Genomic DNA, 24,417 nt, shown 5'->3' with positions numbered 1-24,417 from the left:
CCATGGTAAACTGTAGATGTCAAAATTATGGTAATGATGATCCAGAAAAAGATCATCTTTTTTTCTGATTTGATCCAGGCATTAAAAGATGTATTAGGAAAAATGTTCTTTTTGTTTCCTGCCTGTGGCATATGCAATTGCCAAGTGACACACACACACACATTCACACTAGTAACAGTAACCTTTGAACATTCACTCAAATTATGCAAATGATTCAACCTTTAAAAAGGTAAAGATGTCTGCAGCATCAGATTCAGTGCTCTTTCTACTCCCTTTTTGTTTCTTTTCAAAATATTACATTGCATAATTTCCCAGAGAACTAAAGCATCACTGCCAAAAAAACAACTGGATTTTACACTCATAGGAGACCTACAAAATAACACCTTAAGAGACTGGAGAAGGACACAATGTGGTGGATAATATTAATTAAAGTGATGAAGTTAATACTTTTTGGTTGTTATTGTTTATTTTCACTTGAAAAAAAACGTTTTAAACTTGATTTAAACTGACTTTTTAAATTAGATTCTGTCCTCACACATCCAAATGTTTTTTTGTTGTTTGTTTCATGCTCCAAGAAAAAACTGTTCACCATAGTTCACAGTGATCAACCAGAGACTATCTTGTGAAGGGATCAAACCAACTGTGGTGACGAATTGGGCCACGGGCGTAAACTTGGCGTTGAAATTAATCATGGCGTTGCAGACCTAGACAATTCTGCATCAATGCCGTGACAGACCATAATTAATCATTGCCTACTGATGTTACTTGTTGATTTTCCTGTTGCTGCTTTTTTTAAATTTTGCCTTTTGTGTAGACTTTGCTACATTCAGGAAGGATCTTTTTAAGGGCAGACAGAATAAAAAGGGGAGTTCATACATACATCTGACTGCTTTGTCAATGGAAAACCATACGAAGCGATATATAACCTTTAGGAGGTGACGCATCGTGATATCTACTGGATTTGAATTGTTGACAGGGAAAATTGTAATTGAATTGAATCGTGAAACCAGTGTAGATTCACACCCCTAATAATAATCCATAGGCGGTGCTTGCAAACATTTCTTAAATGTCTCTGGTACCTTTGTCTGGTTCTAATCTGTTCAGGCGACTGTGGAGAAGCTGGAGGGAGAAGTCTCGTGACACAGAACTCAGGCTTTCGTCCTGCAGAATGGACAAGGCTTCCAGTGGCAACTCAAGTAACTTCTTGTCTGCCAGCAAAATTACATACTCCCCTGGTTCTTCTGGTAATTTACCTGTATACATACACACACAAGTACAACCATTTTTGCACATATTGTATGCTTTCTGACAGTAGAACCGTTTAAAAAATTAGATGTTGCTGAACAGCAACCTTTAAGGAACTATTGCTCCATTTCTGAAGTCCATTATTTCTAACTGGTAGTGGTTGTTCCAACAATTTGGTCAGTAACTATTATAAAACAGTTTAGTGGCATTACAATTCCCACAGTGCTTTGTAAAAGAACTGAGTCATCAAGTAGTGTTTTGAAAATCAACGTCTATGACATTCACGCTATAATGTGTTATTTTTGTTGGTTGGCATTTGACACACAGCAAGTTGTCCCCTCCTCCCTAGTGCAACGAGCAAGAGGGAGAGAGAAAGGGTGAGAGAGCAGTGGTGGTTGAGGAAGCTAGACAGTGAGGAAAGAGATGGAGCATCATTAGCAGTGAATAACAGTTACGTTCTACAGCACAAATAAACACAGGAGTGATTGAGTGTAAATGTACTGTAGCTTATCCTGTCTGCTGTGCCTCTCGACTCTGTGTATGGCTCACAACCGCCCTCGACCAAACTGACACCGATAACGTTACACAGAGAGCAGGGGAAACACTAAAGTACACAGCAATATAACAACCTAGTCTCATCCCAGGTCGTCAAATAAGCCGCTTTGTATCATGCAGATGCTAAAGGGTGCTTTGTGCCTCAGTATCAGTCGCTGAGGGGATTAATAAAGCAGTGGTATTCAACAACACGGGAATGAGAATGTGCTGTTATTGGCTGGGGTTTACAAACCCATCTAGGGCTCAAAGACTCTTTGCTGACACCTATAAAATGTACCAAACACAGCAAAATAAGAAATCAAGCTCACTCCCAACATAGTCTTTCTTTACCTGAACTCCCTTTCTCTTCTTTATCTTTGGCTTTGGTCATCTCAGGGACTGGTAGTGATGCCGCCTGGGGCCTGAGGGAAGTAAGGAGAATCTAAGGATCAATAAGGCGACACTGCCTTCTGTCTGAAAAGGACATAGTATAGAACCAGAAGTAGAAATAGAGAAATGCAATACTCGCTTTGTGTAAGCTTGCTGCATGCATTTGTGAACGCAACAGGTACAAACTTTATTTTAACAACACACATGAAAAGACTCTTCCCACAGTTGTACTGTCAGCTGATGACATATAAAGCACTTCACCTTAAGCATGAGAAGTCAAACTGTGTGAGAAGTGGATTCAAATAGTCTTCCATATCTTGTACAATTTCTCTGAAGTGGGGTCCTAACATTTTTTCTGCAGCAGTATTCTGTATAGGAAAACAGGAAAAAAAAGAAAATACATTGTTTTTATTGTTTCAGGTCACTGACTACTTTCATGTATCCCCAGCAATCAAGATAGAAGTGGCATGCAATAATAATAATTGAAGTTGAGTGAGCCTTTTTCTAAGGCTTGCAGTGGATATTGTTTATGAGTGAAATAAGAGCAGAGGTCTCAACAAGACATACACGGGGAAAAACATGATGCTCCTCTGAGGCCTCCAGCCTGCCCTCAGCACTGTGCCAACAGGCTTGCTTGAGGAGAGCATGTCTTGTCTCCTGGCCAAAGGTCCGGGTTTGCTCCCTCAGTGCCAGCAGAGCCTGTGGGTAGACTGAAACCTTGGCCACCCTAGAACACGTCAGGGTACCTGCAACAACAAGATTGACAATCAATCAAATGCGCATAGACAGACGCATACAGGCCTTGTAATTGGTCCCCATGAGTACCTCCAACCCCTCCTTCTCCTGGACCTTTTGTAAGATCCCCGGCTCTCTTCTTCTGTCTCATCTTATTTTTTTTCTGTTTCTTGTCCTCATTCTCAGACAATGAGTCGAGATGCCAGCCTAATCCTTTTTCCTCCAATTCCTGCAACTGCTTATGTCAGACTAGCTGTAGGAAAGGTCATGCAAGCATGTAATATAGCATGCTAATAAACTGAGATGACTAATGCAAGCTGGTGTGCCATGCCAGACCAGCAGCAAAAGGTGAAAGGGAAGTTCAGCTGGCTTATTATACGTCTTATCTTCATTAAATCTGAACTTCATGACCTCATTTGGTTCCATTTGTGAACAGCAACGTATATGTGTGTGTGTAAAGACCGTATTTCCCCGGGGCTATGGAACAAATTAGATACAGTACAAAAACACATAAATGCCGTAAATCTTTTTTGAAATGAGACACATCTCTCATACAAGTAGAAAGCCTGGCAGCTCTTTGTATTATGAACATTGGTTGAAAGAAATGCCAAATCCTAACCTGTAACTTGTGTAGTCTTTCCCTTTTGATTTGGAACTTTGGTCATCTCATAGAAAGCTCCATAAAGTTCTGACCTAAAAACAAAACAAACACTCAAAAAACACTTTTTACATCTTACCTGTAGACTGTACGCAATGGTTCATGTGTATTTAAAATACCTTAAATTTAATAAAATTAAAGTAAGAAATTCCATATCTATCCACAAATACAAATACACTACATTAGTTCTGTAATGGGAGATGATAACACACAACAGGGCCCCTCTTCTACATGTACAGTATTACTTTAGCCTATATCTATTGTGACTTGCATGACCTTTTTTAAATCATGTATTCATGTACAATTAAACTAGCAGGGACAGATAAGGACAGCATTTACAGCATGGCAAAGAAAAGGGAATAGAAAGTAAACAGAGGACAACAAATAGAAATTACCCATCTTCAGAGTGCTGAAGCAGCAGGATTTTCAGGTTAGGCGGGAGCTCTGCAAGGATATTTAGGTGGCTGGGACAGATGGTCAGGTGGCTAAAGGCCTGCAAACCAGAAAGTAATTTCAAGAACACAAATTTAACCGAATATTATACAAACTAAAAGGTCCCATGGCATGACAATTTCACTTTATGAGTTTTTTTTTAAAATTATAATATGTGTTCCCTTAGTCTGCCTATGGTCCCCCAGGGGCTAGAAATGGCGATAGGTTTACACCGAGCCCTGGGTATCCTGCTCTGCTTTTGAGAAAATGAAAGCTCAGATAGGCCGATCTGGAATCTTCCCCATTATGAGGTCATATGGGGAAAGGTTACTTACCCTTTCTCTGCTTTGCTCACCCAGAGAATTTGGCCCATCCTTGAGAGAGCAAGACATCATGGGTTTCAAACAACCCCTCCCCCACCCCCTCTCCTCTGCAATAGCTACACACACAGAAATGGCATGTCTTAAGGAAAGATCATTGTGGGACTGGCTCTAGTGGCTGTAAATTCTGCACCAAGGCTGAATTTTGGGAAAGAGACTTCAGATACTGTATTAGGGGCCAACTGAGGTCTATATAAAATAGACTTCAGATACAGTATTAGGGGACCACTGAGGTCTATATAAAATCATCCAAAAAGCACAATGTCATGGAACCTTTAAAGTGCCTTTAATTTTTTTCTTCCTTATGTGAATAAAGGAGTTTTTAAAGAATAAAAGGTAGTGTTATGATATTAGTTTAGTGTTTTTCAGTAGTTAGTAGTTAGCTGATAGGCCAAGTGCTGACATGTGACATGAGGGGGTGTGTTTGTGTGACGATGATAACTCTATAGTCTATTGAAGCTGTATGGGATGAGATTCATTCAGGAGATTGTCTCCGGCGGGAGACAGTCACAGAAAAGGCACGCTGACGTCTGCAAAACCACACGCTTACCACACAGTGAACACTACTGAAGAAAAAGATGCCTAAAGACTATTCTGGTTTTTGGACAACTTTTGTAATTACACCTTTTAAAACCAATAGTTACACCAGAGATACTGAATATGAAGAGGAACAGAGAAATATTCATATGTCTTAAGGTAATGGCAATAGGGATATGTCTCTATCAATGTTGAGGTGCTACTAAAATGTCTCTATCAATATTTTTTACATATTTCAAAAGATCTTGTCATTTAAACTGACAGTAGCACTAACGTCAGAAGAATAAGGTAAGGTATCAGGTCATTTTTTGTTGAGTTTCAGAGAGTCAGGTTTTATATGGTTTACAGCAGCAATTGGTCCAAACAGAGTAACCAATTATTTAAAATTATTATTATTGTTTATTGTAAAACAAAACTATCACATAATTTTGTTATTATTTATTGATTTGAGTCTCAGATTTACAGTATATTAATACAATAAAATGAAAAATATGTGTTTAAAATCAAAGAACTGAATAAATACAATAATATATATTGAATGAAGTAAACATTTTGCAGAGAGAAGCTATCTGTGTGTGTGTGTATAAGTGGGTACACATGTAGACATATGAAAGAGAAAGATATACGCAGCTGTGCATATTGGCCATCCACCGAAATCTTCCTTCCAAAATTAAAGCCAACTTACGCCCTTTATTTTGAAAAAGGCTTTGCAATTACCATGCATAAAAACAACAACAATAGTGGAGGATTTATTTATTACCTTAGTTAGCCAAAACTGATTATGAGAAGTTTAAAACTACCAGGTGTAATTTTTTCTAAAAACATCACAGATAAAATGATAAAAAAAAAAGGTTGTCAGATAAAAGTCAGTTTTTAATTTGTCATGTCAAAAATAAAGAGCATTTTGTCAATTTTAAATTGCTTCTGAAGACATACTGTTTGTATAGAACATGATTTCCCAATTATAAAATATAACGTTGCAATTATTGGGCAACTATTAATTTGTAATAATGTAATGGTAATGTTAATACATTAACATATTTCTGTAGTAAGATTCCAAAGGATTTATCTGCCTTACATGCGGAAACGTCTTGCTGTATTATGTTTATTAAGCTGCAGATGCCACAAAGTTGTTCCACATACAGTACCAGCTACTGCACATGTTGGTGTAACTAAAAAGAAGTGTGTTTGAAGCTCCACTACTCTGTGTGGTTTTGGAAGTGCATTTAGAGCAGAGGCCATAACAGTACCGATAGTGTCGCCCATCAAGGGAATTTTCCGGGCTGAGTATGACAGCATCCATAAATCATGAGTGCGGAGGGAATGGGAGAGTTGGTGACCGGTACCTTGGAGAGGCTGTTGAGGGAGTCTTCCACTCCCTTAAGCATGCTGCTGGGCCTCTCCTCCTGAGAGAGGAGCAGCTTCCTGTGAAGGCAGAGCAGAGCGGAGAGCTGGGACACTCTAGTGCCAGCACAAGCAGAACGTAGGACCTCGGCCATCATAGCGGCAGTGCAGCAGCTCTGGGAAAAAACAGAAGATGGATGAAAGAGTTGTTGGTGATAGCACAAATTATAGTGGGCAACGATATCCTAAAAATTATTACTAAGTAAGCGAAGATAATGTGTGGGTAAAGATGCAAGCGACTGTATTGGGAATAGAGCCACCTGCCTGCAGTCGGACAGTGGCAGCATATGGAACCCTGTTTTAAACAATGTACTCGATTTGGACCTTTCAACAGTGTGCGTGGGCATAACAGTGATGAAAATGACAGTGAAACCTGATGATTAGCAAGAAGTTTTTACACATTAAGCAAGCACTGGACTCTTAAGACAATGTCTGCACACTCAGATGCCCATATTTTCGGATGCACAATACCTGAAACAGGGCAATATATTGACCTGCCACTGCAGGGTCAGACTGGCCATGACACTCCAACATGTTGAGAGAGGCATCAGCCAGGATTGAGGAAGGCAGCTTGTGTTGGAGACACAGGTTGATGGCCTCAGCCAGAGCCTTACTGGCCCTTGCCAACAGCTGCTGGGCTCTATGCCTCCTCCCCTGGTACAGACATCACAAACACATAGAAAATACAGGCAGATTTAAATCCCTGTGCACGATACATCAATACAAGTAAGTCCACAGTCCTCTTTTCTGGCAAAAATCCATTCCAACATTTAGCTTAAGCTGATATGAGGCTTACTATTGGCTTTGTAGTTCTTTTTTATTTCCCGGGCAGTGTTTCTTTGGTGAGCTGAGGGCAAAGGATATTAACACAAAGAGGGAATCTTGGATTAAAAAGACTGTATACTAATTTGTCTTACCTAAACTGCTGAAGCCTCATTTCAGCTCCCATTGAATTTGAGAATGCATTTTTAGGAATGTGGTTTTTGTTTCCAGTACTCTAGCAATGGAATTAGGACGTGATCTCTCCACATCCAGTATAGTACAGGCGAGGAATAATTACAGCAACCAATTACCCTCAAAATGTACATACTGACATGCAAGTATTGTTTTAAGACTGACTTAAATATGTGAGCCTATACTTTATATCCAACTCCAGCAATACTCTGTAATCTTGTAGCTATCTAAGTAGCTTTGTAAATGTAGCTATCTGTACATTTCTGTTCTTTGCATTACATTTTATATCAATGTCAGCACCACATTGGGAGTAGGGATGTATTGATTACCAGTGTAACGGTAAACCACGGTAAAAATGTTGACAATAACAATTACTGTTTTCATTTAAAATATCATTACTATTACGGTGGATTTATACAGTGTGGAAACCCTGTGTTTAATCCTTCCCAGCTTCATCAAAGTCTCCTGAAGTTGCCGTGCAGGCGCACTGCGCTCAGACAGGAGAAGAGCAGTTGTAAACAGACTTTTTTTGTTATCATTCCTTTCCCGTTTTTGGACTTGTTGAAGTGACGTAATTTTTGTAAATGTCAAAGCTACGTTTATTCATATTATGTTCTGTTACCCTTATAGAACTGGCTCAGGTCTGCCCTGCACCAGCTCTTAATTATGCTGTTATAGTTTTAGACTGCCGGGGGACTTGCTCAGACACACTGAGCCACCTCTCTCCTCTTTCTTTCCATCTGTGTGCATCCATGTCTCAGAAATGCTTGTTACTAACTTAGCTCTGGGGAGCTTATTCCCCGGAGTCCATATGTATTTTTTTTCACCCAGAAGTTTTCCTTGGATTAGGGTGGCACCTAAATCATGGTTGTAGCCGTTGCTGTGACCTTGGTCAGCACCCCGCTACACCCTGCTACGCTCTACAGTGCCCTGCTACGTCCTGCTACGTCCTGCCACGCACTGCTATGCCCTGTAGTGCCCTGCTATACCCTGCTACACCCTGTAACGCCCTGCAGTGACCTGCTATGCCATGAACCACTACAACTAGTCTACAACCACAATTTCTAGTCATAGTTCCATAATTTTTCTTTGTGACTATAAATACCCCGACCGGCACCGTCAGAAATCGCCTACCAAGAGCCTGGGTCTGTCTAAGGTTTCTCCCTAAAAGGAAGTTTTTCCTTGCCACTGTTGCACTAAATGCTTGCTCTTGGGGGAATTACTGGAATTGTTTGGTCTGTAAATTATAAAGTGTGGTCTAGACCTACTCTATCTGTAAAGTGTCTGGGGATAACGCTTGTTATAAATTGATACTATAAATAAGATTTAATTGCTGCAATGTGGAAGTTTAGCCCATGTTACGACGTGACATTTATTTGGAGAAAGATATTATCGCCTTGATAATATTGCCGTTGCTGTGTTTCTTATTCCATAGCTGATAGATGTGGAAATTGTTTAATATTACTTGTGCAGCCACGTATTGATATTCAGGTTGTGTAAGGGCTATTTGCTAGCAACGTGCAATCGCCAGTAAACAGCGCTTAGCTATTAACGATGTATTACACTGTTTGCTCAGTTAGGATTACGTGTGCTGTAATAGATGTTGCTTATTCTGTTTGTGTTTCTGAGTAATATGTTACATTTTTGTTAATCTTTACAGAGAAATTAATGTAATTCTTAGTATTTTTTCTTGTTATATGCTGGTGGCTATAACATTTAGTTTTGGTAAATAATGTTCATAGTAAGTCAAATTATTATTTGCTTATATTTCAGAACCACATACAACTTTGCATGTAACGTCCAATACAACTTTATAGATAGATCATAAATCTTTCTGGATCTCAAAGTTAGACATCTCTGGTTCAAGTTTTTACCGGACCCCCTACAGCAGGCCAGTGTTTCAGTAGCCAGTTTTCAATTGTTTTACAAGCCTATTGCTTCTTTTTTTGTAATATAAAAAAGACTGTTAAACTTATTGCAACTATTTCAGCTTGTGTAGGCCTATCAGTGCTTTCTGAACATATTGAACACTAATACTGCGATAATACCAAAAACGTGATACTTTTTGTCACTAAAAGGTTACATTTTCATACCATTACATCCCTAATTGGGAGTGCATTAAATAATTACAGCTTGCCTATAGCTTCAGTAATTTCATCTGACCTCACTATCATGCTTACAGTGCTATCCACACCATAACCTAACTTTCTAAGCATACAATGAAAGTGAAAGCCACATTTTTAACATATTTTCATTCTTTAATTTCTTTCAATGAAACTACAAGGAAAATTAAATCTTGTATTTGTATGTTAATTAAGTCCAAACAGGGGTCTGCTACCCACACCTCTCTTCATCTGCATCAATGTGCAGTTTAGCCAGAGATTCATTGTATCTTATATTCTTATATTTGTAGGTAATCACATTTATGTTTCTACATAACAAGTCATACACTACTTCAAAGGAGGTCATTTTGACTGGCAACAATAATTGTAAGTCCCACAATGACAACTAATGAATTGAACAAAGCTGTCTGTCTGTCAAAACTGAGCCATTCAACATTACCAATTGAATTTTACTTAATATTCCAAAATGTTGCCACATAAATAATACATTGGTCCCATTTTATTCTGCACAAGTTTGATGTGGACAATAGATCTCTCTGTGCTGACTTTCAATATGAGAGCTCTGCAGAGCGCCCAGAGATTTACCTCTGGGGGATTTAACATGTGAGGTGATCTTCAGTTTAAAGGCCTTAGACTAGAGATGAGTCAGAAAAGATGGGATCACTTGTCAGGAGGTATGTACCTGCAGCTCAGCACTTTTGGCAGAGGTCACCCTTGGCTCTCTTTTGCTTGATTCTCTGTTTTTCTCTTTCTCTGATTTTTCCTCTTCCATGTAAATAGCTTTAGGGTAAGCCCAGGCCTCCTTCTGCAGAAAATTAGTTCAAGATCACAGAACAATAATCATGATTAACATAAAATCCCCTCATGATCACAAACCATGAAGACCTGAGCTTTTCTGTCTTAAATTATGTGAGCGGACATCCATCTCTCTAATCACTATAAGCTTTTCACCTTGTGTAGTAACTTTTTCCAGGTTATTTGTCCATTGGTGGGTGGGTGTATATGTGTGCACACACATCTGCATCAGGATTGCCAAAAAGGCCTGCAAGTTAAAGCTACCAAGGTTGAAATGACTTCCAACACTTAAGCAGTATTGTGTTGAAAACTTGACAGAAAAGTTATTTCTTTCTGGTTTGTTGTTTTTGTGGTCACAACATTTCTGAAGGCATGGACAGTCTGGAGTAGAGTTACTTAAAAAAAGAACAGATGCAGAGTTGCAGTTTCAAGATTTTACTTTAAAACACAGGACAGGTATTACTCGTAGTACTGCTTGCTCCAATTAGGCTGATGATGTCACATGCCTACACTGCTTAAATTAAACATCAACAAATATCAACACTCAATGCTCCAATTAAACAAATTCAGTGCCTTACAAGCTTTAGACTACTATGGAAGGGTTATATCTGGGAACTTAAAAATGTTGTATTGCATTTTAATGGTTGAAAGTAAGCAGCAGAGACTAAGCTATCCTGAATTGTATTTCCTAGTATGGGTCTACAAAATCTACAAAAACAATACATCCTACATTTCCAAAAAAACAACTGAATAGCATATTTCATTAGCCTCATAAAATTCCTCCCAGAGCTACATAAGACATTATACAATTGGTCCCTTCAAGACAATTTTGTCATGATCTTTTTTTTTTATTTAATGTTTTTCAAGGACTTCATTCCATACCATAAAGCTCTTGATACTTCTTGAATTAAAAGATTAGAACCACAAAGCATGTAAATATGATGGTAACCAATTGGGCTATTTAGACAGCAACGTGGAGTTCGCGGTAAGCTCGCAATCTGTTTTCTGGTCTATTTTTGCCACATGCCACATGTGAATCTGGCAAATATATACACTCTAATCTATTCTAAACTATATCAATATATAAATGATTGGATTCTCCAGATTTGATTTTCCCTATAAACCAAATCCTATCCACATTGTGTATCAGACATATGTATACATGGGCATTGTGTGTAAATGTATGAACATTTGTGTTGGCTACCTGTTTGTGTCTGTCCCAGAGAGCACACAGATAAATGGGGTCCTCTTGCACAGCCAGCAGTCTTAAGTACTTTCCCATCAGACTCAGGCAGCATGCTTTGGTCTCCATGTTGTCCAGGGAGTGAGAGCTGACTGTAGCCAGCTGGCCCAGAGCCACCTGCCCCAAGGTACTGACAACACTCACCCATTCCTGGACAAGACACAAGAAAGTTTAGGTCATATGAGTAGATGGATGGAGGAAAAGCAAAGCATTTACTTGCAATATCCTCTGACAAACAAATTCTCAATTTGACTGGAAGTGAAGTTCAGTACTTGGCTAAACAAAAGCTCATTTTGGAAGCAAATCGTAACATGTTTAGACATATTTACTTTTCCCTTTTTTCATCAGGAAAAGATGTGACAAAAGCTGTTCAGAAAGCCTGGAAGAGTGGAAATAGGCTTGGTGTCTGTGGAGAAAACATGTAAGTAGTCTATTTTTAAGTTCATTACAGTAGCTCAGTCCATTAGGACTTGGCATGGAAACCAAAGAGTTGACAGTCCAGCTCGGACCGGGTGTCAAATTGTTACCCCTGTAAGTTACCCCAAACTGCTCGGGGTGAAATCCCTTGAGGCATTTCTTAAGTGCCTTTTGTAAGTTATTTCAGGTATTACAATGAGTTAGAATAGTAACACATACAATATTTTGTAATAATGTATTTTTTTTTTTGCGTTAACATCCAAATAAATCTATAGCTGCTAGGGGCTCTTAACCCCAGGCCCCCAGACAGTTGCCTCCTTGCCTAGTGGTAAAGTCTGCTCTTGGAGTTTTTATTCCTGTGAGCCAGAGTGTACTTGAGTATGAGGCAAATGGCAGGTGTATTGCTCAGGACACATGGAAGCACAGTGTTCAGTGTGATTAGTAAAGTAGTAAAGTTGTTTGTATGAGCAGTTTTCAAGAAATCAGGCACGTTTTTAATGAGCACTGCATCAGGTAATATGAAATTAGTTTTAGTTTTTTTTTTGTAATGCAATAGGCTAACCATGCTTATGTTGGCTGTTAGTGTCCCCAAACGGCAATCATAAGCAACCAACCTTCTGACCGACATAGTGAGCCAGAATTTATCACCATGGATGTTTATCTTGTTGGTGTTTAGAGTAATATTTTGTATTCTTTAAATTGTAAATTTGTCACTTCCTGTGCCCTAAGGACATTTATTCCTCAATACTTGAAACTTGAAATAATTTAGACAGGGCAAATCTGAGTTACAAAGGATGGAATGTTTCATTGTTTCAAGCCCTAATTTGTGTATGTGTTTTCTGTGTATTTTTTTAATTTATATATATATATATATATATATATATATATATATATATATATATATATATATATATATATATATATATATATATATATATATATAGTTTAACATCTATAAACCTAAACTAGTCATGCATATTGCAATGAAGAAATATTTGCCCTAAAGCAACGCCCTTAAAATCTTTTTTAGTTTTTGGACAACAATAGGATTCTAAGGGACACAGGTATACGCTGTATTTCTCAGTAGAATAAATAGTTGGTATTGGTCTTTTTATTCATTGATAATAAAAAGATAAAATAATTAATAATCCTTCGACATAAGATGCTACACACTAATAATAAAAGATGTCAAGGTAATGCAATAGGTTGTTATTGTGAAAGTGCTTTGGCATAATCTGTTACTTTGCTACATTGGTTGGTGTTATAGGGCAAGACTACAGTCTACATCATTACCGTGCCAGGTGATTATATGTAGCAGTCATAGATTATATCTAACAGTTAACCCATGTTTGAGGTATTTGTGTAATATCTAACCTGTTTTATAGAGTTTGGCTCAGGTGTGCAGCGTGTAAACTCCTCCAGTGCTATCTCAGCAGAGGTCTTCCTCTCGCGGGCCAGAGCTTGGCGTTTCTCTTCAGCACAATGTTCCTCCAGCACGGCCAAACAAAATTCTGCCAGGGCCACTCGCAGACGCAGCAGCCTCCGCATGGCTTTCAGTGACAGTCCATGACTCTGGCAAGAATAAAAACACCAACATAAAATCAAAAAATGCAGCCAACAGGGTTGTTCAATTAAAAAATGCCAATGAAAGGAGAAGGTACTGTGTTTACTATATAAGTGCCTGTCTAATGTATATGAAAGCATGTTTGTGTTGCATGTGAGTTTGTTATTATTATTTTATGTATTTTGTGTCTTTGTAAAGCTGCAGAACAGAGTCCAAAACAAATTTCCCTTTGGGGACAAAAGTAAGTATATATTTTCTTAAAAGAGAAAATGTACTCAAAATTGTAGGCACACACGCAGTAAAGTAACTCAAGTTTAAATGATAAAACACCACAGCAGTCTATTTGCTTTCCTATTTCAATAGGCTGCCAGCTTGAAATCAGAAGCACCTTTTCTTTATAAATATTAAAAAGTCTAACTGCAATGAAAATGTTAATTTGAAACACTTCTCAAGTGGCAGGTTAGGGTGCAGGAGTAGGCTGTGATGATGAGTTCACAGACAAATAGCCATCTTAGACAAGATGTGTGATCACATATTGTGAGACAAGGCAAACAAGAAATTTGGGCAATGGTCTGAATAAAAAAACACTAATTTAAAAGATATAGCTGAATATGGTCCAGGTCATGAAGATTTAATTCAGCTTTTTCTCTCGTTTCCAAAGCAGATTGGAAATGAGCAGACTTACCAGGGCAGCAGCACCATCTGCTGAAAGCACACTGCTACTATTCAGCCTCCAATGGCTGAGTCAAACATCCACAGACAATTTAATCAAAAACTAAATACAGCAAGCAGCAGGTGTGAGAGTTCAATCAATCTTTCTTTCATGATTATATCAACATGTAAATCAAGGCTGCAGCCAGTGTAATGCCAGGCCATCTCTAACACTGAAGATAACTTCATCTGTATGACAGCTTCCATAGTGTCTGGATAAAATAAGATTCTAACAGCCATCTGCTGTTGATAAGTTACAGTAATGGAGGCTTTATCTGTGTCAAAACATCTCTAAGATACACACAACTATTTAGCTAAGATATCACACAGTCAAGAAGCCCAGAATACGACAGTGGCACAACAGGGCCTTATTAACCTCATCAAGCAGATTAACTGTGATCCGGTCAATTAGACTCTTTAAGAAATGAGATTCGGAAAGCAAAAACAAGGCCTCTCTCTCTGTCATTTAGCAATAAAAAGGGCTTTTCACTTGAAAATCCTTTTTTTTCTTTCTCAAAACAAAAAAAAGAGCTCAGATTCAAGTTCTCTAAATAGGATCAAACATTTTGCCATCTGCACATCCTTAATGGGCCAGCAACTTCAGCCAGAACTCAGCTTCTGAGCTAGAGGGTAACAGCTGAGCAAATACACTTCCACACTTGTCCACAAAATAATTTGATTCTCAATTTCTGGTGTTCATTTTCAGCCACCTTCTGTGCTGATCAGTGTCCTCGAAGGAAAGTTAAGTAGAGTCAGGGGTGTTGGACTGTGCTACACCCCTGAGACTGGCTGTGACTGGTTAAAAGTGGAGGTAATAAACGATGCAGTGCTTCCCAGAACATGTGAGAGATGAAATGCCCCCCATGGTTTAGCACAGTGAAAGACAGATTTTTAAGAAACATGCATGCCCTTTCTTTACCTCCTCCTGTGAGGTGAGCAGTCTCTGAGCATTCATTGCCACATGTTCCTGCTCTGCAACACCTAGCTGCATTTGGGAAAGGCCATCAAGAAGGAAGCGTTGTTTGTCTTCTGTGTAAGTAGTATGGTTGGCTAGGATTCTGTAAGACGATATTGTTAAGAGTGACAAGACAGAGAAAACAAAGTATCAGTTTGTGAGTGTCAAAAAGACTATGTAAAATCACATTGGGCCTAATACAAGAACCACTCGTACAAACAGTTCTTAAGTGGCAAGTATGAGTAATTTATTAGAACTTGAACGTGGCTTTCACAAACTTTGTCATAGTTAGAATTTTATCTTGAAATTTACAAGTGATAGGACCTGAAATAATATTGCCTTAATCTGTATACAATTATTCTACTGCAACAGCTGCCTCCACGCGTTCATGCAGGTAGCATCCTCTGTTGCATTGACAGTGTAGCATCCCCCACTCATATTAGGCCCTTACCTGCTTTGTTTCCGAAAGCATTTTTTTTTTAAATATCTAATTTCATGTTAAACCATTCACTTTTCATTTGTATCAAAGTACAACACTACTGATTGCACATTGTCAAAAGCTTGATTATAAATGTTTTGTAATTGTTGAACGTCCCCTAATATGACTACAGACACTGCTAAACATATCTGTTTATCTGATTTGTTGTTCCATTTGCAGATGCACTAACCTCAGACCATGTGCGAACTCTACACGTGCCTCGGCTGCATGTTCTCTGTAGCTGAGTTTGGTGAAACCACTGGCACACTCTCTGAGTGTATCACAGGCAGCCATTATCCTCTCGACAACCTCGGTGCTGAGTGGCCCTCCAGGTTCCCCACCAGCAACGGATCGTATACATTCGATGGCACCTCTAGAACACAACACATCTCATCAAATCAGGTTTACATGACTGCCCGTTAAAGTCAAAACTTTGTCTGAGTTTCTGGCTAAACATTTGAACGGGGACATTTTAAAAATATTTAAGGACTTTTCAAGGACACATAATAAAATGTACATGACCATTAACTCCAAACTGTTATTATTGTATGGACATAAACACCAACCTTTTCTGAAACCAACAGGTTATATTCAAATTCACTTCAAATACTTCAAACTACAGGCACAGTCAATACACTTTTCTATATTTTACAAGCAATTATATCAGTCAGGCACTGGCATTCAAACATATGAGGAGAGGAAATGAACCAATTGTACTTTAAGTGTATTCTTAGTCTGGCATTGACAGACCTTTCTCCACAGTGCTGTGTCAGCACTGGATTATGGCCTGGCTACACAGCTTATCTATTAAGGGATAGGAGAAATAAACTCTCTGACACATCTTCATTTCTTTAAACTACTGCTGTCAGTTAAACGCGTTATTAACGGCGTTGAGGCAAACTCATTTTAATGGCATACATTTTTTTATCGTGCTATTAACGCTCTTTTTGTCCTAGCAAACTTTGTTTGTTTTTTTTAGTAACAGTGAGAAAAACTACAACACCACACCGGATCTAGCCAGACCGAAAACAAAACAACAGGCACGCCGCACACACGCCATTAGGGCTTGCAAGCCGGCCAAAGAGTAGTAACGTTACATTTGAGTGGATGGTGAGCGTGAGACGCCAAAATGGACACGAATAAGATTCTGAATGGAAAGTTTACTTCTTAAAAGTTGCCAAATGTGCCATTGACAAGAACAAAGTGATCTGTGTGTTGTGTCGTTGTGAACTGAGCTATCATCACAGCACGTCCAGTCTGAAATACCACTTAATGGCCACCCACACAGCTGATGCCAATTAATGCGATTATTCGCAATTAAATATTTGAATCGTTTGACAGCACTACTTTTAACTAATCACAACCGTCCAGGCCAGCGCTAGAGATAGTGGGAGGGGGAGGAGGATTGTAAACTAATTTTTAGATGCAAGTCTAGAAACCACAACATAACTATATGTAGACAATATATTTTCAGATAATTTAATGACAATTTATTTAGGTGAAATTGTATTTTTAGAGCTATGAAATGTAAAATGTACACTTTTGCTGCATTTTTTAAAATCATATCAGAGTTAAACTCTATTGAAACATCTAGCTAGCTAGCATATATGGAGGGAGAGATTAAATGAAGGGAGAAAATGAAGAAACGTACGTAATGGTTAACAAAAGGTTTTGAAGCATGTTAGAGCTACATTACATCAACAGCTTATGTTAAGTTACATGGAAGGTAACGGAAAATTGATGTAAGAATTACGTTCATTAAACTTGACAAATCCCATGGCATTTTTAAAACTTTCAAGGATTTAAGTAATTCGATGACTTTTCCAGGTTTTCCATGACCGTGGGAACCCTGTTTATAATAGGACGTTGAATGGATGTTTAAATGCATGCAGTTACTAAAAGTAGGTTTCAGTAGGTAAAGTTTACTTTTGTTTGAGTAAAATATCCATATTAAGTTTATTCATGATACATTAAGACACAGATTTTACACCTTCTTTTTCCAGACATTAAAGGAGGAGGTGGGTCTGGCTGCATGAATTATCATTCTGGTATGGGGGGGAAAAAAAGGCTCAGGGTTGTTTTTATTTCTTTAAACTAATCCCAATCGTCTGGGCAGTGCTAAGCTCCACATACTGAGATGGTGCCCTTGCAAAATAGATAAAAGTGACAGCGGAAGGGAAAGAGAATGCCTGACATCGGGATGTTAGGCTTTATACACAAATTGTAGATACGGTAAGCCCGACTAGTTATTTGGTAAGTGTGTCGCACTGGACTACCAATGTGACATTTGAAAAAAATCAAGACACAGATTATAGAGTTTACTTTTCTAAGTCACCTTGTCTAAAAGGTTTACAGGGTGAACTTTGAATATAGAGCCAACATTTGCTGATGCTTAATGTGCTTAAAAATGGATAGTGCAGCTTTAAAATGATAGGAATTGTAATCAAAGATAACACATCCCAAAAGATCATTTTAACCAGGAAAAATGACACATTCAGCAGGATTGAACACAGAAGTTTGAGGTTACCTCATCTCTAATGAGGTGATCAGGAATGTGATTCCTGGGACTCTGTTTACCCTCTGCTCCATGACCAGCTTCAGAGCACCACAGCCTTGTTTTATAATCTGATCAGCCTGTGATAGAAAAAAGACATGATGGGATAAGTATGTATTGTGGAGGGCTGTTGGAAGGTAGTGATTCTACTGTATACCTTGGTGTGTGCGTCCTCGTCTCTCTTGCCCACTACAGCTCTGACCTTGGTGAGGGTGAGCTGGTACCAGAACTCCTCATCCCCACCGAGGGCTTGGGCTTTATCCAGCAGGTTCAAAGCCTGGGCATTGTCCTCCTCTTCACAAGCCAGAATGGCCAGACTGAGCAAGCTTCTAGCCATTGCTTTCTGGTCTCCAAGCTCCTGAACAGAGACAAATTAAAAAAAAAAAAAGAGTTATATTGAAGCAGTAAATTAACAGAACGATTATAATATTATTTTAGTGGGCATAACTTAACGTCCAATAGTAAGACTATCAGTGCTTTTGTCAACATTGCAGATGTATAAATTGGATCAGTCTGGTATGTGAAATATAGTAAAACAATGTTGTTGTTTTTTAATAAATTTAATGTGAGCAAGACTGATAGGTTGGATTCTGATACTGTGGTCTTCCTGTGTAAAAACTCACCATAGCCACAAAGTGGGCCTCTGCCAGGAGCTGCCTGGCTGGTTGGAAGAGCCCCATGCTGAGGCAAACCTCAGCTTTGTCCAGCCAGATGTCCTGAGCACACACATCCATACTTTGCTGCCCAGACGCAGCCTTTTCATCCACCTTACCTTTCTGAAAAATCACCAAGATAGATATATGACAAGTCACTCTTTCTCTAAATGGTGACTTAAATGGTAAATGGATTATGATTTTTAAAACTGCAAACTTGTTAACAGGTTTAATACATGCAATGCAAGACACTGTACACACACACACACACACACACAAAAAATGGGTGTAACTCAAGATAAAAAAAACCTTCCTTATGTGCCCCCTTATGTGAGAAAGACAAGTCATAACTATTAATAATTTTAAATGAAAAAATCATCTTACATAACTGACTTAAAAACTCCAGTGATTAGTCTGTTGTGACCCTCATGTATTAATATGCCTTTACTCTGTGTTTACATTATAAAAGTACTAATTACAGCTCATAATACATTCGCTGCACCATTACAAGTCACCTGTGAGTGCTTGCCAATCTTTAAAAGTTGTTAATTTTAAACACTGTGGAGCATTTGATGCCAAATTTTAAACGTATATTTATTTTATGAGAAGCAGGCTGACCTGATTGTAAGCTTTGAGAAAGCCTCTCCTCTCATGTAAAACAGCAATCGCTTTTCGGCACCTGGAATCATAAACGTAATATCGTAAGATCAGTCATTAAAGCAAAATGTACAAAACTGTAATATTTTTGCTATAGCTAAGCTGACATACCCCATCCGCTCTTGTTCTTGGATTCTACTCAGATTCAGGAGCTTCTCCTGATATGGTGAATGTGTCTCCAAACCCAGCTGACAACAAGTCCTTAGAATTCTATCAAAAACAAAAGTCACTACATAAAATGTAACTCCTCACTTGCACAGTTTTCTCTGCTTTCATGGGACTTGACTGTCATATAACAGCTGACTTTAATCAAATCATTATCTTGCAGTGGCACACAATTTAAACTAAGTATGATGGAAACAGTATGTACTCTAAAAAAAAACAAATCTATCTGTTGAGATTCCTGTGAAATATAAAAGAGTAGTTGTCGAGTAGTAGTAGTAGTTTAGTAGTAGTAACTTTCAGACTTGTGATGTACAGTGAAGAAAAAAGATGAATAGATCAAAATTGATGCAGCAGAACCAGAGATGTCTTTTACATTCCATGTATTTGTCAAAACCTGGCATCTAGATAACCCACAATGCAACTGGACTGCTGACAGTTCGGTTGGAGATTAGGTATCATATAGAGCTAAAAAAGCCGGGAGCCACTAGCCTCAAGCAAAGATGAGGAGCGAGCTGCAGAATGAAATCACAATTCACCAGATTTTGTCCATTGGGGGCCACAAAATGCTTCATACAACATTTATCTTCAAGACTTTAACATGTACAATCTATGGAGTTTAATTTTAATTTGAAGTTTCGTTTTTCAGGGTTCTTACCTAAGTCGGTAGAGGTCGGAGAGGCTCCTCCTATCCAAAAGGTCATTAGCAATGGTCTCAGCTAGATGCATTATCGGTAGGGTCAGGTGGTCGAGTGAGAGTGAGTGGAGCTCTTTATCCAGAAGGTTGAGATAAAACAGGCTTTGAGTCTATAGCAAAAAAACAAATAAATTAAAAAAATTAAAATATTTTTACAGCGATTCCCACAAAATTGTAACACAATTATACAATATCCAGTGTATTATATTAATAGTAAATGGCCCATGGTTTCACCTGTTGGCGCTATTTCCTAATTAATTAAATTCTATCATATCAATCTCTCTCATTCCTTTATCCCTGTCTGGTTGGAGATTCACTAATGAGTTCGTTACAACACATTGAATTTGGAATACTCAGCTTTCAACCTTACATCTTAATTTGAGCCACACAGATCAATAAATGTACATCCTCTTGAAAGATGAATGACTAGACTTCTCAGAGTGACATTGATAACAAGTTGATGCTTTAGACAGCTGAGCCACTGATCATCTATAACTGCCAAATACATTGCTGCTTTGTTAAAAACAAGACTGAAATCAGTTGCAATACCATCGACGGTAGATGGTTACGACACTTAGAGAAATGGTGAGGAAAGATATGGAGTCTTGCCTGCTTTGGTATGCTCTGTGGATTGATACAGTGGAGGTTAATGTTGCTTCTGAAGATCTGCCTGGCCAGGTCAGGACAGACGTAGCGAGCCCAGTCCTTTGGGCTGGAAGGAATTGTCGGATCCAAGGAAACAGGTTTAGGTCTCTCTTCTGACGGGGGAGGCTGGTCAAACAGATTAGACACAGAAATTATACTGTATTACTAAAAAGCAGTCAGCATTTAAAATTAACCACAATTAAATTAAATCTGTAAAGAATATTTTATGTATGATCATTTATAAAAATAATATTTTAATCATTTTCATATTGTGTAGTGTCAGGTATTTTGTGAAAATGTCCAAGCTCATTTTCAATAATAAAAAAACTGACAGGGTGAAAAATAGCTGACAGTTACTGACAAACAAGTAACTGCATTGTTTTTCAAAAGTAAATACTTAGTACTGTATGTTACACATTCAAAGACTTACCTCTTTTATTTTTTTGCCTTTGTCTTTGTCTTTTTTGGATCCACCAGAGGGAGGAGGCTGGGGTGGCTGGCTCTTTGCCATCTCATTGGAAATCTCACAAGCCACTGCCATGGACACCTAGAGTGACAAACAGCGCACATTGATGTCCCATACTCAACCTAAACATAATTTGCATGTAAAGAAAAGCCTCATCCACATTGTCAGAGTTGTGTGAGTTTAGGACAATGTTGTGAAGTTGTAAGGACACAGTACCTGCCATATTTGAAGCACAAAACTGTAGGCTCTGAGCAGGTTAAGCTGGTGCTCAGGTGAGGTCTTGTCTGCCATGACAGCGAGCAGAGTGTGTGCTCGTACTAAGCTGTCAAGGTGCCGCACCTCCTTCAGATTTGACAAACTTTGTGTGAATAACAAGCCCTGGACTCCCACCAGGGACTCACATTTCACAGAGCTTAAATCCATTTTTTTCGACTTATCCTCTGGAGAAAGATAACATATAACATTTACTGTGACAAACAGGATAGATATGTACAATAATCTGTAAGCATATTTGAACAGCAACCTTACGATTACTTTCAGGAATTATAGAAAAAAGTAATACTATAGAGGCACATATCTATGTAATTAGTGTTCATTTTGTCTCTCTGGGAATAGTTCACGATGCTCATAGTAGCAGGAGACTAAAAAGACTTCTTGCAGCAGGCTTTTAAATAGTGCTATGCAATTCTCAGCGGTACCCACAAGGGATGTTAAGAATTCAGTGTCTTTGTCTGGTCAGTTCCTTTTCCTCTAAACAACTTTTGCTTGGTTTAATGTTTACATAGGGTAAACAGTTGAAATGAAAGTAAAAACTGAATTCCATTGCTGATGCAACAATGAAAAAGCTGTGGCACGGCTCTCTTCTGGTTCAAGACAGATTTGTTAAAACAAACAAATCAAGTTGAAGTTGCATAATTTGTGAAACAATGCAAGTTTGTGTTTTACAAAAAAATCTTTACAACCATACATTCCCCTTGTTGTAACACTTCAGGGATTTTCTAAAATAAAAGTACACAGCCACAACTGAATCCATGTGGCATAAGACCCCTGAGATTTATGCGTTTCATGCCCAAATATGTGTGTACGTTAACGAGAATTCTCTAAATATATTAACTTTTCTTCTAGATTTAAGCATAATTAACAAAATTCCCAAGCCGTTCACAAAGTTTTGTCATGTTACAGTGAACAAAATGATTTGTACCTGCTCCTTCTGCATGTTCAGTTTCCAAGTGTAGAAGGATATCTATGGCCCACTGGACCTGGTGTTGGGCATTGTCTTTGGGGAAGTTGTGACAGTACAGCCACTCTCCAAACTCTAGTAGAAGGTTGACCTTCTGCCACTGAGTCTCTACATTCTTTTCACAAATGGCATCACAAAAAGTCAATCAAAACATCTATTTTTTTTTTCATTTTGCAAATGTTTGATAGTTGACAGAAAATAGTCGTTTTTATGGCCTGGAGCTTTTGGATGTTTTGGAATTGACACCTATTGATGATATAACACATTCATTTTATCCTAAGCCTCACTCTTACACTAAACGTAACCTATTCCCAACAGGGAGGCTCTCCTCTGGTATTCCTAGTCATCGCAATGTGCACGTGGAAACATAGTTGCAATGACACAGTGGCTGCACATGATGGTGCTGGAGACCTTGCTAGAAATATTGCGTTTGCTCATTGTCAGGCTACACAGCAGATCAAATTATGAACTTCACGACTACAACTTTCTAAAATGACAGATTCCAACTTAATCTATCTGCATGAATCTGCTGATGTAGCAGGTTTGGGTAAGGATGTAAGAATGGAACATAGGTATTACCAACAAAGAGGTGATGGATTTCTGGTAGCAGGTGAGCTGTTGGGTTAGACTGCCAGCACACAGTGCCACCTGGTGCCACATAAATGAACAGCACTGCTCTCCTTCGTCTTGTAACATCTGCATGTCTGTCAGTACATTTTCTCCCAGTCGTGCTTTTACCAGAATTCGGTGTTTCAGCAGAGGTCTGGTAAAACACAGACAGACAATATGATTTCTTTCACTCTATCTACGTTGCCAGCCCCTCTTGCCCAACATGTATATTTTTTTTTAACTCACAGTCGGTGTTTGGTGATAGGCATGTCTCTAATTGCTTGGTCCAGCAGCTGCAAAGCACTTTTCCAGGCTGATTTATCAATGTGGTTGTGGAGCAACAAGCTGTAAATGGCTGCTTTCAGGATTAGGTCCTCTTCATCTATGGATACACAGAAATGCATATTTAGATAATTAATCAGTAATCTAATGTAGACGCGTCGTAATAATGTAACTATCAATGTAGATCTAAGAAATTCAGCTGTCCAAATAGCCTGTCCAAATGCAAATGTCACAGGCACCCAAGCTTAATTGTTTGTTGTGGAATAAATACATGTTTTTGTTTTATCCATAATTAATTCCAACAGTCTACTTTGGATTGCTGTTCAGTCCCATTTAACTCAACTTAAGTTGGTGTTAAATGCAGACTAATCCAAATTCATGTTTTTTTTTCAAATGGAAAAAGTTAGCATATACTAATATATAAAAATGCAAAAAGAAATCTCAGTTGAAACATGTTAGTGTCCTTTTACCACTCACCTGTTGCTTCACGTTTAGAACTCCCGAGAGGCAGTGCTGTCGAGGTCAGCAAGTCTTTCACTCTGCCCCTTTTCTGAAAAAATGGAAAGGATAAATATTTAAGTGGCTACAAGGGTTATGAAAGAGTGTTGGATAGTTAGTTGTACTTAAAGCATACAGTATACTGTAACCAAAATTGCTATCTGGCCTTGACCTGTACAGTATATCACTGGGTTCAACTTGGGCATCCCATGCAGAAAAAAAAAAAATCACAGCTGTATGGGTTAGCTCTTGCTATGTTTATTGGGATTCGCAGCATTGCTGAACTGTGATAAGTTGGAAAAAACACCACAGATGAACATCATTCTCAATTAATTATGGATGTTAACTTATTTTGCATTTGACGAGTGTTTATCCCCCTGGCTAGATTGCTGTCCGCAG

General features: G+C 38.5%; 1 protein-coding gene across 3 annotated transcripts in view; it reads right to left on the bottom strand.

Annotated features, from left to right (window-relative positions):
- The window catches only part of LOC116705424 (cilia- and flagella-associated protein 46), a 58,242-nt gene that overhangs the window by 12,584 nt on the left and 21,241 nt on the right, over positions 1-24,417 (bottom strand). For 2 of the 3 annotated variants that reach the window (XM_032541600.1, XM_032541602.1), the window contains exons 19-44: positions 23,998-24,070; positions 23,485-23,620; positions 23,209-23,392; positions 22,591-22,744; positions 21,606-21,829; positions 21,354-21,470; positions 20,888-21,049; positions 20,240-20,388; positions 19,531-19,629; positions 19,381-19,441; positions 18,733-18,885; positions 18,267-18,467; positions 18,083-18,189; positions 15,746-15,928; positions 15,042-15,180; positions 13,222-13,419; positions 11,392-11,580; positions 10,075-10,197; positions 6,787-6,972; positions 6,258-6,431; positions 3,958-4,055; positions 3,524-3,597; positions 2,737-2,915; positions 2,431-2,537; positions 2,131-2,201; positions 1,080-1,253 (exon numbers count right to left, since the gene is read on the bottom strand). In XM_032541600.1, coding sequence (XP_032397491.1) covers positions 1,080-1,253; positions 2,131-2,201; positions 2,431-2,537; positions 2,737-2,915; positions 3,524-3,597; positions 3,958-4,055; positions 6,258-6,431; positions 6,787-6,972; positions 10,075-10,197; positions 11,392-11,580; positions 13,222-13,419; positions 15,042-15,180; positions 15,746-15,928; positions 18,083-18,189; positions 18,267-18,467; positions 18,733-18,885; positions 19,381-19,441; positions 19,531-19,629; positions 20,240-20,388; positions 20,888-21,049; positions 21,354-21,470; positions 21,606-21,829; positions 22,591-22,744; positions 23,209-23,392; positions 23,485-23,620; positions 23,998-24,070 — 3,715 coding nt within the window. The remainder of the gene's footprint in view (positions 1-1,079; positions 1,254-2,130; positions 2,202-2,430; positions 2,538-2,736; positions 2,916-3,523; positions 3,598-3,957; positions 4,056-6,257; positions 6,432-6,786; positions 6,973-10,074; positions 10,198-11,391; positions 11,581-13,221; positions 13,420-15,041; positions 15,181-15,745; positions 15,929-18,082; positions 18,190-18,266; positions 18,468-18,732; positions 18,886-19,380; positions 19,442-19,530; positions 19,630-20,239; positions 20,389-20,887; positions 21,050-21,353; positions 21,471-21,605; positions 21,830-22,590; positions 22,745-23,208; positions 23,393-23,484; positions 23,621-23,997; positions 24,071-24,417) is intronic. The other variant, XM_032541601.1, reaches the window with a different exon arrangement.

Source organism: Etheostoma spectabile, chromosome 17 (genome assembly GCF_008692095.1).
Source record: "Etheostoma spectabile isolate EspeVRDwgs_2016 chromosome 17, UIUC_Espe_1.0, whole genome shotgun sequence".
NCBI lineage: Eukaryota > Metazoa > Chordata > Actinopteri > Perciformes > Percidae > Etheostoma > Etheostoma spectabile.
The sequence above is the reverse complement of the archived record's forward strand: the minus strand, read 5'-3'. Positions and strand labels throughout refer to the sequence as shown.